This window comes from Papaver somniferum, chromosome 8 (genome assembly GCF_003573695.1).
Source record: "Papaver somniferum cultivar HN1 chromosome 8, ASM357369v1, whole genome shotgun sequence".
Lineage (NCBI taxonomy): Eukaryota > Viridiplantae > Streptophyta > Magnoliopsida > Ranunculales > Papaveraceae > Papaver > Papaver somniferum.
The window spans coordinates 102145730-102162360 of NC_039365.1; the positions used below are offsets into that span (position 1 = coordinate 102145730).

Sequence of the window (16631 nt, forward strand, 5' to 3'; positions counted from 1 at the left end):
ACCTTAGTCGCGTGCATTCCACAACCATTACCGGATCGGAACATAGAACAATTGGATCAAAACGGGCCTGGTTGGAACGCGTAACTATTCAGGAAGAACAAATCACCAACTCACCCAATTTTGATCCTGGCATGTTGGAAATAGAGAGACCACTTCCACTTCTTTTATGTGAGCCCCCCACTCTCGTTTCCCTTTTGCTATCGTGAGCCAACTATTTAAGATTCCATTTTCTTTTTTTTCTTTCTTCCCTTGGGAGTCCAAAAACATGAGAGTGGGTTTTCACCCACGATTCCACGAACATGATTTTCCTTTTCTTTTTCCTCGGAATCCAAACACGCGAGATTGGAATTTCACCCACGAACAGGAGAAACGCAAGCGCCCGGGATCAGAATTTCAACACGAGAAACACACAAATTTGGTTTCACCGGCAACAAGAGAACCTGGCAGACGGGATCAAAATTCCTTCACGAACAGAAAATTTCTCCACAAACAGGAGATTTACTAGGACTAAAATCTAGATTCATAAATCACAAATTACAGACTACCAAAATCAGTTCTTTGATAGGGTTCCGGAGATAGTGATCAATAAAAATTCGGAAAAAAAAAATTTCTTTGGAAGATAAAGAGAGAGAAAAGTTTCTATTTATCAGTGTAAACTGTGTTATGTAAATATGTACTTTTATATAGAAGTAGGAAGAAGATCCTAGATACTATATTGGGTCTATATTCATGGGCTACAAGTCCCACAACATATGTACTTTTTTTACTACAATTTCTTCATCGATTTCGTATATGTTATTAGTATAAAACAAAGCTAGTCTAAGTTTGTCTTTGTTAGTGGTGGTCAGGATTTGTCCTGGCAAAGATAAATCAAGAGTTGTAGTTATCCGGACCACGTCCTATTACTCGCACGTTTGGCATAAAATGAAATTTCAGGAATGTGCTCGACCGAACACCCATCGTTCCCTCTCCCCCATACCCTACCCTCGATTAGTTCTTCCTATTAGTCATGGGAATGTTCGCCGCGATTTTGAGTCTTCATTTTGTTCGATCGTAACTGCAAAACTCAAATTAGTTCTCAGATCAATCGGTGCTGTAAATCTGATATTAACGAAACCCAATTGGTTAGTAAGCTGTATCATGTTAAATTTTAGTGAGATGTATCAATTGGTTCTCTGATTCCCCGAAATTTGGAGATTTAATTCATTATTTGTGTTTTAATTTGATTTTGATTCATTATTTGTATGAATCTGTTAGGGGATGTCAAAAGTCAGGGAGGAATTTTAAGAATTTGTGGAGGAGCGATGGGGTTTACATTAAACAAATCTTCTGTTAAATTGTTGAAGGTAATAGTATCTCTGTATACTCAGCTTTGGGTTTCTTATAAAAATAAGAGTATGAATGTATGATTGTGGGTTTAGACTTTAGTTTAAGAATCTAAATTTTGTTAACGCCTTTTTTTTTTTTTTTTTTTTTTGAGTTATCTTCATATATAAAGAAGCCATTTTCAATCCTAATGGTTTAGTGGAATCAAAAACTCTTCTGCTTTTATTCAAATTATATTCTATCGACTTTGGTCTTATCTTCAAAGCAATCGTTGTTTGGTCAATGAATTTCAACGACCTCCCAAAAATCACTGGATATCCAAATTAGGTTTGATTTGTTGGATTTTTGTTAGTTTGCTGTCGTTAACTTGAGAACCAACTTGGTCTTCATGGGGTTGTCTTCTATTGTAGATTTTTCACAGTAACAGATCATGGAGAGATACAAAGAACTATGTAAGGTTTAACTAGCAGTTTATATTTTTGTGATAGAAGCAGCCACAAATTAGGTTCACTTCTTTATAGATTGAAGTCATTCATGCATGTCTTTTAATTTCAATTTCAGTAGTTTGTTTTTCAACTCGTCCTTTTCTATACTACTCTTGTTTCTGAGTTCTTAATGATTCGGTTGCAATCCAACCCTTTCAGAATGGTTGAAAACGTAACAAAGTTTCTTAGCTCCATCCGGGATTGCTTTGCACGACTGACTACCATGTTCCCTTTGTAAGTTTCGATTTACATCTTTTTAACACATGATTTCCATCAAATTTAGTTTTTTCGTTTTGCACATTACCAGTGTGCACCCTCATTTCCGGGTCGGTGTTACGGCGTCGCTGTTGGACTTCTAAGCAGTATTAGTGTGTTTATAAGCTGTTGGTGTTTTTATGTAAGATGTTGAGACCGAAGCAGTTGATTCAGTGGGAAGAAGGGAAACATAGATAAATAGTAAGTCACTCTTTATCCCTTCCATATCCCATTACAATTTAATTACCCAGTTTTCTCGGAAAATCCATTGGTTCCGTCCCACTTCCATGCTAAAAATTACCTTCATGGTTTAGTATTTTGTTTGTTGGGTATTATGTATGAAATTCCTGCTTTCCACAAGGTCTGAAAGACTTCTTGGGTGTATTTCGGGGAAAACACATTGTTGATCGCACTCGATTGAGTCTTGACAAATTGTGGTAGTCATTTGTGATTCGGTTCACCGTCTTGACCCTTTCTTCCTGATGTGCAGCTCATCTAACGGTTAACCAGACATCGTTTTCTCCTTCCCTGCTTCGCAAGTAACGTCGCACCCTCATAACATGTACCCTATGTAGTTTTATATTCTCTTTCACATCAAATTTGTTGGGTTTTGTTTTCGTTATTTTCTCATCAGCTCCCTAACGATGGGTTTTGTTCTCTGCAAAATTTAGTGCATGCCCACTTTAAGAAGACCCATTCTAATATCCGTTCTAATAATCCTCAGTAAAGTGACCAGTAGATCTTACTATCCATATCTTGCTCTGTGTGAAGTGTAAAATCTTAATTTTAGTTGGTACGTCACAACCATATATTCCATGTCTTTCTTTGGCTTCAAATGTTCATGCCTTCTTAGGTGACCCTTTCCATTGAGAATTTGTTGTTTCCACTGACTTTTCGAGAGAGATGCTGGGGAAAATTGATGCATATTAATCTGTGGAGAAAGACTTTGTCAGATTGATTTATTTCTTTGCTATCTGAAAGACGAGCAATCCGTGAATTCTCATCTTATGCAGTGATCATCTACAGAGAGAGATAAGAAAAGGGTTTAGGCATGGTTTCTCAAATATAACTTGCGGGAAAGAGTTTGCACATTGCTGTGACATTTTTTTGAGGCTTGAGCTGTTATCGCATCATTATAAGTGGACCTTATTATCACTGCATCATTCTATCCATGAATTTCTGTGAGCACTTTTAGCTTATCTTTACCACATAAAATATATTCCACCACTCTAAATTTAAGAGTTAAAATTTTTTGTACTTCTGTTCTTTTTTCTTTCAGCCAGGTAACATCTTGATGAGAGTTGAATTAAAAATACGTTGTTGTGGTGTTGAGAAAGTTCAAATGAAAATCATTAGCATTTGACATCTCCGTCGTTGCAAGAAGGCTTTCCTCCCTGTCAACTTCATAAGGTATTCTTGAATGTCTGCTTTTCACTTCTTTGGTCTCTATTGTGCTTCGTTCTCATGTACCTTCCTTATTGGCCGGGTATTTTCTACATTAGGAATGAAACTGACATTCTCAAAGTTACAAGCCAACAAATCATATTTGCAAGTTAATATCCCATGTATGCTGAGGTATTCTCAACCCAATGGAAATATTCAACCGCACAAGTGAGAATCCAAAGCTCAGGCATTCGAACAACAAACTACTTGATGTTTTTCAAATGGAATACAGAGCTTATCTCTGCAGCCATATTAGAACTCAATTCCTAGACACAAGTTTTCCTCCGTCGACTATGAAAGTTTGGAATCAAAAATGAGTAACAACTCCCAATAGGTTTCACAAATGTCATGCAATTATATCGACACTGGACCATTTATATCGGTGTGATTGGGATTTTAAGATGGCTGAAACCTATCCTTGAAAACCATGGCATCCAGTGGTGTGTATGCCGAAACTGACAGTCGAGAATCCTTGGTACAACCACCAAAGTAGTGCTGGCATTTATTTCCATCAAGTTAATCATTTTTTTTTTTGGGAAGGATCACCATGTGAAACCAAACAATTGGGTGATTGAGAATGAAAACTAATCTTTCGTTGTAATTTTAACTTAAATTCTTTACATTCACTCTGTTTTTATAAGTTCTTTACATTCATTTTGTTTTTATAAGATTTTACTACTATATACAGTCGATAAACTAATCAGGTGGACCAGGTAGAAGGAAACTTTAGCTTTGGTGTGCTGCATAAAAATATGGTGCTGGATCAAGCTGGAGAAATGGTAGTGGAGTCGTTACACAGACCGGTTTGGATTAGGTGGTTGCTTCCTAAAGTATCTTTTATAGCATGTTTAGTTTATCGACGCTTCAGCATATTTAATCTATGATTCCTATGGAAGTGAGATACATTGTCGGCTTTCTTCGATTATTTGGAATTTCTTCATTTAGTCTTTGCCATTAACTGGGTGCTTCGGAGGGATGTTCAAACTCAGTTGGAAGGCTGGAGCTACATTAATTTCCAAAATGATGGATCAGTTGGTTCAAAGGTTACGCGTGTAGTAATTTGGGAGCTATGGGAAGAACCCAAGGACCCAGTGCTAGATCCCGTTGGCAGGGGAAGCAAGAACAAGGATTGCCAATACAACCGTTTCTTATGCTCTGTTGCTCTGATGAAGACTTATTTAGGGATACTCACTTCCGCAAAAAAAAATAAAAAAATAAACAAAATACGTAAGAAACTGGGATGATGTAATCTTTTATATTGTAACTGAAGAGTGCATAAATTATTTTATGGAAATTACATCCAAAATCACTATACCAATCTGGAAAAATAAGAAAACATGTAGAACATAGAGTTTTAGACCCTGATGAAATTACAAATGAGACACAAAGATAGGACATTCTTACAGCAAACAAACACAATTCATAAATTACCGAATCATAATGCATTCCCGTGCCGTTATGGCACGGGTCAAGTCCTTGTGGTACAAAAATCCCATTCAAATGTTGGGATCCATTAAAACACAATCTTAAACAAAATTGATAAAAAAATCCCAAATTTTTAAAAAAATTGATACAAAAACCTCAAATTTCAAAATTGGTTTTATCAAATTTTATGATGAAACCAACCGTTAATGAATTAAAAAAAAAAAGCCTGAGTATCAGGGTAATACAAGCGCTGCCGGAAGAACTGTGTGGGCTGTGTAGCCAGCCTATTTCGCCAGAAAACTCTTTCACTACCGCCCGTCGGAAGCGGTGGCCCTCCCGCTAAGCTTCCTAATTAGATTCCACGGCCCCCTAAAAGATTCCAAGTTTATTCGGGAAATAAAACAACGTAAGGAAAGGATTAGGGTTTTCACGCCCCTTTATAATAGAGACATATACCCAGCCTCGTTCACTCCTCTTCGCTTCCCACAGTATTCTTCAGTAAACCCTAGACCTCCGATTCTCTCTCTCGCTATCTCAACTGAAGGTAACGCCTTTCTTTCGCCCCTTGTTCTCAATTATGTCCTCGCGTTGCAGATCCGGAATTGTTGTTTTCAATTGAGTGTTCAGCATTTTTTTTTTTCAATTCTGATCTGATCTGATCTGATGCGTGGATTGAATAATATTGGTTTTGGGTTTTATCGCAATTTTATCTTCTTAATATAGGGTTCACTAATTATCTTAAGATGTTTTTTTTTTAATGTGTGATTTGTTGTGATATAGGTGTATAAAGCTAAATATTATGTTTATCGTTAGATGTGTTTGTGAACCGATCTTTGATGATTTGAATATGTTTATCGTTAGATGATTTGATGAATTTGTCATCTATTTAGCTGTTTTGGAAGGTTAATTGTGCTGTTTGATGCGTTACATGTGACAAACTTTGAGCTAGAAATTTTATTGGATCTGGATATTTATGTTTGCAGATACTAGGTTTTGTCTTGTTGAACTTTAGGATTATCTTGCTTTGTATAACGAGGCTGATATCCGTCCAAGAAGATTTCGAGTTGATTTTGTTCATGTAGAGTGTTCAATTAATTTCTTGTAGAGTTGATTTGTTTTCTAAACGGGGTTTCAGGGTTTGTTTCTCAATGATGACAATACAGATGACGAGACTGATATATCCATTCTTAACCTTGATGTTAACTGAGGCATTTGTCTGAGAGGAATGAACCCTAAAAAAATTTCATGTATTGTTCTCAAGTGTTTATTTGGTTGAATTATGATTTCATCAGACTCATATCTTGTTTTGCACATATTCTTATTTGGTTGAATTATGATTTCATTAGATTTATATCTTTTTTTGCAAATATTCTTGTAGTGTAATAGCAATGGCAGTTACTTTCTATAATTTGAGCTCCAAGGCTGGTCTCGGGAAGCTTGATAACCATCTAAAGACTAGAAGTTACATCACTGGGTAAGTTTATTTGTCTTTCTTTCTGTATTTATTCAGGTTGTTTTTATTTGTGAGTTAGACTCTCAATTCTTGTGCATGTTTGATGTCATAGATACCAGGCATCCAAGGATGATATCACTGTCCATGCAGCTCTTAAGGGAGCTCCATCATCAGAGTTCATTAATGTGTCTAGGTGGTTCAACCACATTGAAGCTCTTTTAAGGATCAGGTAATTTGCTTTCCAAGTTTATATAAATTAATTTAAAAATTAATTTTCAGTATCTCCATTTGTCGTTTGGATACTAAGTTATTCCTGAAATTATGTGGATATAGTGGAGTTTCTGCTGAAGGCAGTGGTGTCTCAGTTGAAGGATTTGCACCTGTTGCTGAAGAGTCTGTTGCTACTCCCTTTGTGACTGATGCAAAGGTTTGTTTTTTCGTTTCTTCATTTTGAATTCTGTCCTACTTTGGCAATTCGTGTGAACCTTAGATTTTGTTAATTCTAAACAGTTTTTAGCATAGATATCACGCCATAACACAATTTGTGAATGCTATTGATAGTTCATTGTAGTCTATATAACACAATTTTTTTTTGGAGTTGCAGCCAGCTGCTGCTGATGATGATGATTCTGATGTTGATCTTTTTGGAGAGGAGACAGAGGAGGAAAAGAAGGCTGCTGAAGAACGTGCAGCAGCTGTCAAAGCCTCTGGCAAAAAGAAAGAATGTGAGTATGCTCTCCTTAAATTGTGCTTTTGAAAACTAAGGCAATTATTTCTGTGGATGGGCTTGTGAGTTTTGCTAAGAACCATATCTAACTGTCTATTTAACTTTTTCTCCCAGCCGGAAAGTCTTCAATTTTGTTGGATGTGAAGCCATGGGATGACGAGACAGATATGGCAAAGCTTGAGGAAACCGTGAGGAGTGTCCAGATGGAAGGCCTCACATGGGGAATGTGTAAGTACCTTCTCTCAAAATAACTGAATACATATGTCAAAACATCTTACCTTCCTTCCTATATACTTATGTTTCTCTCTTATTTCTACCACAGCCAAACTTGTCGCAGTTGGATATGGTATCAAGAAGTTGCAAATTATGATGACAATTGTGGATGACTTGGTATCCATCGATTCCCTTATTGAGGATCATCTCACCAGTGAGCCTGCCAACGAGTACATTCAGAGTTGTGATATTGTTGCATTCAACAAAATCTGAAGAAACGGTCTACTATTGCGAGAGAAGTATTTTGAGTTATAGGTTGATGTGAGAAAAGTATTATCTTGTTCAGTATCAACTTTAATTATTGAGGTTTCTTCCTTTGTTTTTGGTTGTCCTCTATAAATGTTTGTCTTAGAATATTAAGATTGGTTCATCTATGCAAACCCTTTTTAACTAATTTCTGATTAATAGGGTTAAAATTGGCTACCTTGTTTTGTTGAATATTTCCTCCTTTAGAGCAACTGCAGTGGTGCGAGTATAACCATTCTTTCTTTGAAATGATATTGTTGCTCGTCACCTGGCCTGAAACAGTTTGCACACTATGTCGGTAATTCCTCGATGAATGATGTAGTCACGTAGACTCACCCCTTGAGATTTTCTTCAAATAACAGCTGCCAAATGCACTGATTTTATGGCAGTCAAAAATCCTGATCAAGATTCAAATCACCACAGCCTTCTAAATCTATAAACCCCTTCCTTTTCTGTCAGCTGCAGTTACAGACTCAGGAAAGAGAGATAAAGGCTGTATATTAGTACTAAAGACATTCTTCTACTAATAACGAACCAACCTCGTCTGTGTTGTCACTGGGTGGCATTTTCGTAGCTGATCATCTCAACATGCAGTCTGAGTTCATAAATGAGGGCTGCACTGCAGGAAGAGCACATATAATGGTATTACTGATTACTGAAGATGTTCTACTGATGGAAAAAAACATTCCAACTGAGAATCAGCTCATACAACGAAAAGGATGAATATCAGGCCAGCAAGGATCATCTCTAACATTGAAATCTCAAGAAGCAGAAGCTGTATGAGTGCTCCAAGCAGCTACTTGGGAAAAAGAGAAAAATTTCGGAGATTTCAGTATCGAGCTTATGGAAAAAAAAATTCAGAAATTACATGGCGAAGCAAAGCTCTTCTGGAAGAAGCAGACAAAGTGGAAAGAAACTGCCCAAACTTTTTAGGTTTCTTTTCTGTTCCTAGATTAGGAAATTCTGTTGCAGATTCTCTAGCTAAATTTGCAAAGTCCTTAAACTCAGTTATGGATTGGGATGTTAATCCTCCTCTTTGTATTCAGCACAAACTAGCAGATCCGGAGAGTCTCTTCTCAGGTCTCCATATTAGATGGTTCATTATTGATGTAACGCAGACTCCTCCTCCTCCTGAGTCTTAGTTCTTTTAATGAAATACCTTATTCACAAAAAAATAAAGAGAGAAATTAGGCACGTGGCCAAAAAGAATAATATTCTCATTATCAGGACCATAATTAATTTTTAGTTCCATGACACCTATAATTATATGAAATTATTAAAAATTTCTGCATGACGGATTATGCATCCGCATGACGGGTTATGCATCAGGGGTATAATTGGCAACGCAACTTGGATATAACATATCTAAAAGTATGTGCCTTGGAATTTTACAAATTTTATATCGTTGGAAATTTTTTTAAGAGAGCTACGCAACGAGTACAAAAAAGAATATCAAATTTTTGTTTTTCACGAAAAAATCGGAGGTGATCATCATTTTAGGCAAAATTTTCGAAAACTTGATACATAACCATTATGCTGCCACCAAAAAAAGATGCATAACACATTCTGCAGACGCATAACGAATTATGCAACAATTTTCTCCACTGCATAACAAATTATGCATTTGGATAACAAAGTTATGCATCTATAACAAGTTATGTAACCATTGTTTTTGTTGATTTTAGTGCGTACATAAAAAAATTGATGCATAATGCAGTATGCATCCATATTTACGGATGCACATCAGGTTATGCATCTATTTTCTCGATGCATAAAAGATTGTGCAACAATTTTCTCGATGCATAATGCATTATGCAGTCATATTTTCGGATGCATAACAGGTTATGCATCCATTTTCTCGACTACATAACATGTTATGCAGATATTATTATAGGTGCATAACGTGTTATGCAGCCTTTTTTTTTGTTGATTTCAGTACTAACAAAAAAGATGTTGCATAACGTGTTATGCAACCATTTTCTGGACTGCATAACAAGTTATGCACCAACTTTTGTAGATGCATACCAAGTTATGCAACATTTTCATAATTGCATAACAGATTATTCAACCATTATGACCAAACACCGACATCCATTTCTGATAGAAAGTAGACAGAAAACTCACAAAATCCATATCTGCATATGATATAACATATTCTAATTTTTGCTTGGTTTACTCTTTACACTTAGCTTTCAAGCCATTGCGTTTTTCCCACATACTGATAGTCCCCATGGTCACGGGACTATCCTTCGCAGATTTTCAGCTCTTAGATTATCAAGGACCCGTGAGCAACAAGAAGGGTGTTGTTAAGAAAGTCTAAGATATGAAAACGAAAAAGACCAAGGACCCAATCCAACAACGATTTGGTTCCTTGCGCATGGGGACTTCTAAAATGAACTATGGTCTTCTTGGTAATGGCTTTGCCAAGCCAGACATTGATGAAATCTGTCCACCGTAACGAGCTGGTAGCGTCATTGTACGAGGAGCAATACGTTGACTGCTCAGCAGGTTCCTTTTTTTCATTGCTGCTGTTCTTGCTTCATGGCTACTAAGGAACTCCATTTTTGCCTTATTAATCAATCCACCAATGTATTGGAGGAATTGCTTCCGAATCCACTACCCCCAGCTCCTCCCCATAAAGGTCGCTTGGCAGGTGGAACTTTTGTAACAACTTCGGTCATGACTTCTCATGAGCAGAATAATACGACAATATTTTGAAAATTTGAAACATTCTCTATATAAAAATAGAGTTTTTTCGAGCGTTGTGGTTAACTGGAGCTTCTGCTTAATTTTGGTCCCACCATTTTAATTTATTTTGGTAATTTTATAAGAATTCGGGTTAAAAAATTCATGAAAATATCTTTTGGGCTATAATATATTTTCTGGACAATCATTTTTAATAAAAATATTTCCTAAATTAAATAAATCTTAACAAATCCTATAAATTACCAAATAAATTCAAAAGAAATCATTTAAAAATCATAATTAAATCCTAACACTAAAACATACAACTAAATAATTAAATAAAATCATGTTTATACCATTCATTATGATTAAACAATAAACATTAAATTATGCATCATGATTATCATCACAAAATTAAATCAATCGGAAAATTAAAAAAGAAAAAAAGTCTAATGTCCCACAACAATGTCCAATTACATTTCTTAAAATTAAATTAATTCCCAATTACAATTCGAAGCTGCTGCTAATAATTAAGCAAATTTTAATATGGGATGGAAATAGAAAATTATCCATCAAATTTAGATAATCACTGATTAAAACTTAAAATAAAAATACCTGTTGATGATCAAAGTGTACTTCCTCAGCAGAAAAATCGGGAAATCCTGTCATATAGTTGAAAAACAAAATTATTAAAAGAAAAAGCAAAACTATAAAAATCAATCATGATCCAAGAAAATATAGAAGAATATAAAAATGGTGGGAAGAATGGCAAAGCGAATCGTGAGAAGAATAGAAAGACGAGTTTCAATAATTTTTGTTAGTATTATTCATTCCAAAAAAAAGAAGAAAAACAAACAAAGGTAATTACTGTCCCTAAACATGCACGATATATTTAGTACTTATTATTTATTTTTGACAATAATATACAAAAATAATAAATAGTATATGTTTTCATTTTTATTTTTATGTGAATTTTGGAATAAATATTTTTATTACATAAAAGCTTTTGATATTTTTAGCCATGGATTAATATTGTTTTTATAGCAAAGTCTTTATTTTATGGAAGTTGTGGTTATGGTGTCTCTATATAAAGCATTTTATATAGAGTAAGTAAATAAATATTAAAGAGCATTTCTATTCTTAGACGTCCAGTAGACTGCTCGATATTTTTTCGTCAAACAAAATGAAAAAATTACCAAAATTTCTTTGACTTATTATTACTAAAAAAATAATTATTTATGGAATTTGTGGGTTGGGTGCCTCCCTATATATACAAAGCATTCAAGAAAATGTGAAATCCTGTTTTCCCGTTTCTTTTAAGACTAGTTTTTCACCCGTGCTACGCACGTGTCTATTTTTTGCTTATGTAATAATGGGCAATCTTTGATAATTAATTTCACTGAAAAAACAAATGAATAATAAAACTCTATAACCCTAAAACCCAACAAAATCTTCAATCGGCAACAAAAAAAATGTGTAATTGCCAAAAAAACAAAAAACAAAAAAAGTAAAAAGTCATGGGAGTACACTACAATATTTGGAAAGCCTATTATACTTATTCAAGCATTATAAACCGAATAAAATTAAAATGTATTTTCTTTTCCAAGTTTTGATATATTTTAAATTTTTGGAGTTCATGTTGTTTTCCTTCTTCTATATATACTTGCCTTTATTGATCAACCATAGACCATATTTTCTATAAAAATCTCCTTTAGTTGTTTAATTTATTATCAATTGCTCCATTTATATGTTACTAGTTTTTAGTGCTTAGCCACTTTAAAGTATAAGGTGTTTCTTCACTTTCACTAGTTTTCTTCTTCTTTACAAACACGGGCGGCATCATTTTACTCTTGTTATGTCACTACTGATGTTCATTCTCCTTCTTTTATAGATTAGTAGAGTAACTAAAAGCAATTATCTCCATTTTTGTTTCGCTCACCCTATAGACTTATTTTTATTTCTGCTTGTATTTTATTTTAGAAAAGGCAAAGTAGCTTAGGGAACTTATCCATTTAGTTGACCTATTAAGTAAAGCATCACGAATTTTTATTGATCTTCCCTTGCCATACATGGAGTAATTGATTCTTCACTCTAACTTCCAATCCAATTTTTTGATATTTTCTTATGACTGAGAGTCTGAGATGTACTTTTCTTATGCATATTATTGGCGATACATTTTTCATGTCTCTTATAATTTATCTACTTTTCTTTTTTGCTTAAGGTGGTGTTGTATTTTGGTCATCTTGTCCCGTTCCGTGGATTCGTGGAACGTACCAAGGCTTCAAATTATATAATTTATCTACTTTCTTTTTAGTTAATAATGTTGACACAAAAATCGTGAGTGTTTCAAAATCGATAGCAAATTATATAAACTAAAAGAACTTAATATCCCTATAAATTCGAAAGAAGAAAAATCAATGAAAGAATAGGAAATCTAAAATTTTGAATACCTTTACTTGATCGCAATAGCCAAGGGACAAATAGAATAAACCGATATGATCATTCTTACTGATGCGATATTTTCTACAATTCGATCTCAGATAATGTTTCTGATAGGGAGATATTTTCTTCTTTAAGCGTATAGATTCCTTATTCCGCTGAAAACACTTAACAGAAATATATCTCTGGCTTTTAGGATAATTTTTTGACTTCTGCTTGCAAGCAGAAATTCTCCATCTTCTTAAGTTCTCTAATAGCTGGATGCGGAATGAAAAACGATAGGCTCGAGGTACTCTTGTATACCCACCGTTTAATAAAAATCAACATGAACCCCTAACAATATTTTCTCTGAATGAAGAGTTAAAAACAATATAAAAGATTACCCGAGATGTTAAGTATAGGAGGAGAGGAGCAGCGTCATCGATCGTGTGCATTTCTTTTGATGATGATGATCTACAAAGAAAACACAACCGCGGATCAGGGAAAAAAATATGATAAAAAGCATGCAGAAAACAAAAACATGAAGTAGAAACGCGCCCAAACAATGAGATTTCGGTTTTGCTTGGACGCTTTATAGAGAAAAAAAGAGATCCATGCCGACAAAAATGAATATCGTTTGTACTAAGGTAGGAAATAAGTTTATATTTTTACCAGAAAAATAATTTTCATTATTTCTACCCAATATTATGATTCATAAAATCTTATTATTATCGATTAGTTATATTTAGAAATTATTAGAATCTATTTATGGGATGGTTTTTTCTCCAATAGAATGAATACAAGTATTTACCAAAAACATCGCATAAAGATAATTTTGTCAATTTGTTTGTTTTTTTACCCGTGAATTGAATTTCACAAAATATTTAGAATTTTATTATTTTAGTTAGTTATGATAGCCATATTTTATCCTTTGAAAGAATTTTTGTAATAATTTTATTTTTTATTTTCTTATGGAATGAATGTGTAGTAATATTGTTTTTATTTTTATTTATGGAATGAACGATATTAAGAAAAATGATACCGAAACTCATGTCAATTATGCTTTTTGTTAATGATCTTTTTTTATTTTCTCAAATGTTTTGTTTAATATCATGCTTTAATACCTCCACACGATGTTTACTAAAGACTTTGTATCGATTATTGAACAGGGTTATTCTTAATGCGGAAGAAGAAGCATGTTTCGATCCACAAGTAAGTATCAACATCTACATCTACATGGACTTTGATTTTGAATTTAAGTGCCAGTTGAAATTGTAATTGGAATCGTAAATTGTAATCACTATTAGTTAATAATTAATTTATTAGAGTTGTAATTAGATTATTCTAATTAAGAAAAAATGTAATTGGACATTGGGTTTTAGTTATGTGGTCTATTTAAATTTCTGATGATGACATCATGATGCATATTTTAATTTCAATCATGATAAGTAGTATAACTGTGATTTTATTTTAAGTATTTATTTTTCTAACTTTAATGCTAGGATTTATTTATGGTAAAAAATACTTAATAATGATTTTTCATAATATTTTATTAGATTTTGTGGGACAAAAGATATTTTCTTGAATTATTTTTATCCGAAATTTTATAAAATTACCAAAAAAAATCAAAATGGTGGAGCCAGAATCAACCGGAAGCTAGAATCAACCAGAAGCTAGAATTCAGAATCAACGTGGAGCTCCGGTGAACCACAACGCTCGAAAAAACTCTATTATTATATAGAGAATTTTCCATTCTTGCATAGGGTTCCCTCTGATCTATTTTCATTGTTTTTCGTTGTGCAGGTACGGTCGATCCTCTCAATCATGTACCTGTTTTCGTTCAAACAATATCAAGGTACCCCTAAACTCATTCTGCGAATATAGATATAATCAAGTAGTGAATTTTCTATGTTTAATCATGATAATCATATCAACAACGTAATATCACAATTTTGATTTAAAATATTTTTTTATTAATTTTCTTAGTAATGCAGATGATAATTATCTTTGTTTTTGGTTTTTATATTTTTATTATATTTTCTTTGTACAATTGATTTTTATGTAGTTGCAGCTTCGATAAGAGAATGATATCTTTTTTTATCGGCGGTAAGAGAATAATATCAACATTGTCTCGATTTTGTTATTTTATTTTTATTTTCTCTATTTTTATTTTTTATTTGTATGATACAGGGAAGTCAATCTCACAAGTAGTTGTTGAAGCAACATCCATCAAGTTCATGTAGTTGATATTTGTGGCGGAGAAGAAAGTAGGTAGTAGTCCCGTAGTCCCTCCTTTTCCCCCCTAACTTTCAGTTTTTCTTAGACAAAGTTTGAACAAATTATACAATTTAGGATCAATTTTCTGGAGAAATTTTAAAATAAATTTTGGCCTTCCTATTTGTATTGTACTTAGTCATACAACTCATAGATACAAATAGATGGTTCCACAAAAATAACAATCGAAATATCCATTTTAATTATACGTTCTCTTATGTTTGTTGGGTTGGTTGTTTTGTTTGCAGTTCGAGGATTCACGGGAGGCCAAAGAAGTAATCAGGTCAAAGAAGCAGTTCGATTATCACCGCCACTTAACGGTAATCCGATCTTTCTTATATATTTTTTCATTTGTATCCGTATAGCTTTAGCCGGCTAGTTGAATGTTGTTTGGTTATGCCTTTAGATTGATCTTGCCCATGGGGTAAAAGGAAATTATCTTCATTTGATCTCCACTCTTAATATCATCTTTTTTACAATCAATATGTGGTTTTGATCCTCATTTGATGTCTTGGCAGTCTCTATCTCTCACTTTTTCCATTTTTTTTATAGTCTCGGTTCGTAGGTTACGTGTTTTTTCTTAATAGCAAGATCTAAAGGTTAATATTAATTTCCAGGATTTCCGATTGCCAAATTCACAATCCCGCTCCTGGCACAGCTATAAACACTTTCCAAGAATTTTTTGGGGTATTTTTATCTATTCGATTAACTACGTTTTCCAAATGATGTTTTAGTTTGACGTTGCAAATTAATTTCCATGATTGCATAAGCCATTTAGCTTATAGGTTTAAGATTATATTATAGTTGGATTTGTGTTTTACTTCGTTCTAAGCTCTTGGCGTAAAATAAGATCTTTATGTACTCTGCTGATTGTGGTAATTTTAAATCATAAGTAAATGTTTATCAAATATTAAAACAAAAAAATATTAGGTGGTGTCCAATTAATTTGTACTAACCAGTTTCATTATACTCTGCATTAGTATAAGATGATGATACGACTTTTTAGATTTCAAGATGTCTTGGTTATAATGAAATATGTTGGTATTTCCCATTCTTATAGTTTTGTTGCATTTTCTTTGAGGAGCATGAGGTCACGTATGGTTAATATTTTTGGCCATTTGTAGTGGTTTTGATATGTAATAATAATATTCTTCGCTTTGTGGTCCATCATCCATATACTTTGATGTGTTCCCTGCACAGAGGATGTTGAGGGCATAATGCACATGTTTAAGTTAGTCTTCCATCTAGCAATGCATTTGAATTTTTACATGTTCAAATATCCCCTTGAGTTACAAACTACATGAAATTTAACATTCTGCGGATGTGTCTGTGTGTGTGCATTTGACAAAGAGAGAGAAAACCGACCGAATTTGGTGTGTGAATTTTCAGGTTAATAACAATATTCACTGGACTCCTGGTTTAGTGTTTCAAAATGATTTGCACATTAATATTTCAATGAAAGGTAACTGAAAGATCACAAAATTATAAATACTGATTCAAGAACACAAAATGCTTGCTCACCCGGCATTGTATACTAAATATTTCAACTAACAGTCTCTTGGAAAATTACCCAAGCTGTAAAAATGTGAAGAGTCAACAATACCTTGGAAGAATGTAGTGT

At 33.7% G+C, this 16631-nt stretch overlaps 1 protein-coding gene, 1 long non-coding RNA gene and 1 other non-coding gene across 12 annotated transcripts; all 3 read left to right on the top strand.

The window, feature by feature from the left end:
* The first annotated feature begins 924 nt into the window (after positions 1–924).
* LOC113302352 lies at positions 925–4818 on the top strand. Of its 10 annotated transcripts, none has more exons than XR_003336810.1 (7): positions 925–1124; positions 1258–1346; positions 1971–2267; positions 2557–2605; positions 3080–3247; positions 3346–3476; positions 4223–4818. It is a non-coding gene; the product is annotated as an uncharacterized LOC113302352 (long non-coding RNA). The 10 variants fall into 10 exon arrangements; XR_003336813.1 differs by having other exon boundaries at positions 3093–3247; XR_003336815.1 differs by having other exon boundaries at positions 1971–2045; positions 2095–2267; positions 2557–3247.
* Positions 4819–5327: 509 nt separating this feature from the next.
* On the top strand, positions 5328–7810 carry LOC113302353 (elongation factor 1-delta-like). The gene is made up of 7 exons (XM_026551264.1): positions 5328–5478; positions 6313–6408; positions 6500–6616; positions 6721–6814; positions 6992–7112; positions 7229–7342; positions 7437–7810. Exons 2-7 carry the CDS (start codon positions 6323–6325, stop codon positions 7598–7600), a joined length of 696 nt encoding a protein of 231 aa, XP_026407049.1. The 5' UTR covers positions 5328–5478; positions 6313–6322; the 3' UTR covers positions 7601–7810.
* On the top strand, positions 6078–6159 carry LOC113307379. Its single transcript, XR_003339154.1, has one exon. It is a non-coding gene; the product is annotated as a small nucleolar RNA SNOR75 (small nucleolar RNA).
* Positions 7811–16631: the final 8821 nt, after the last annotated feature.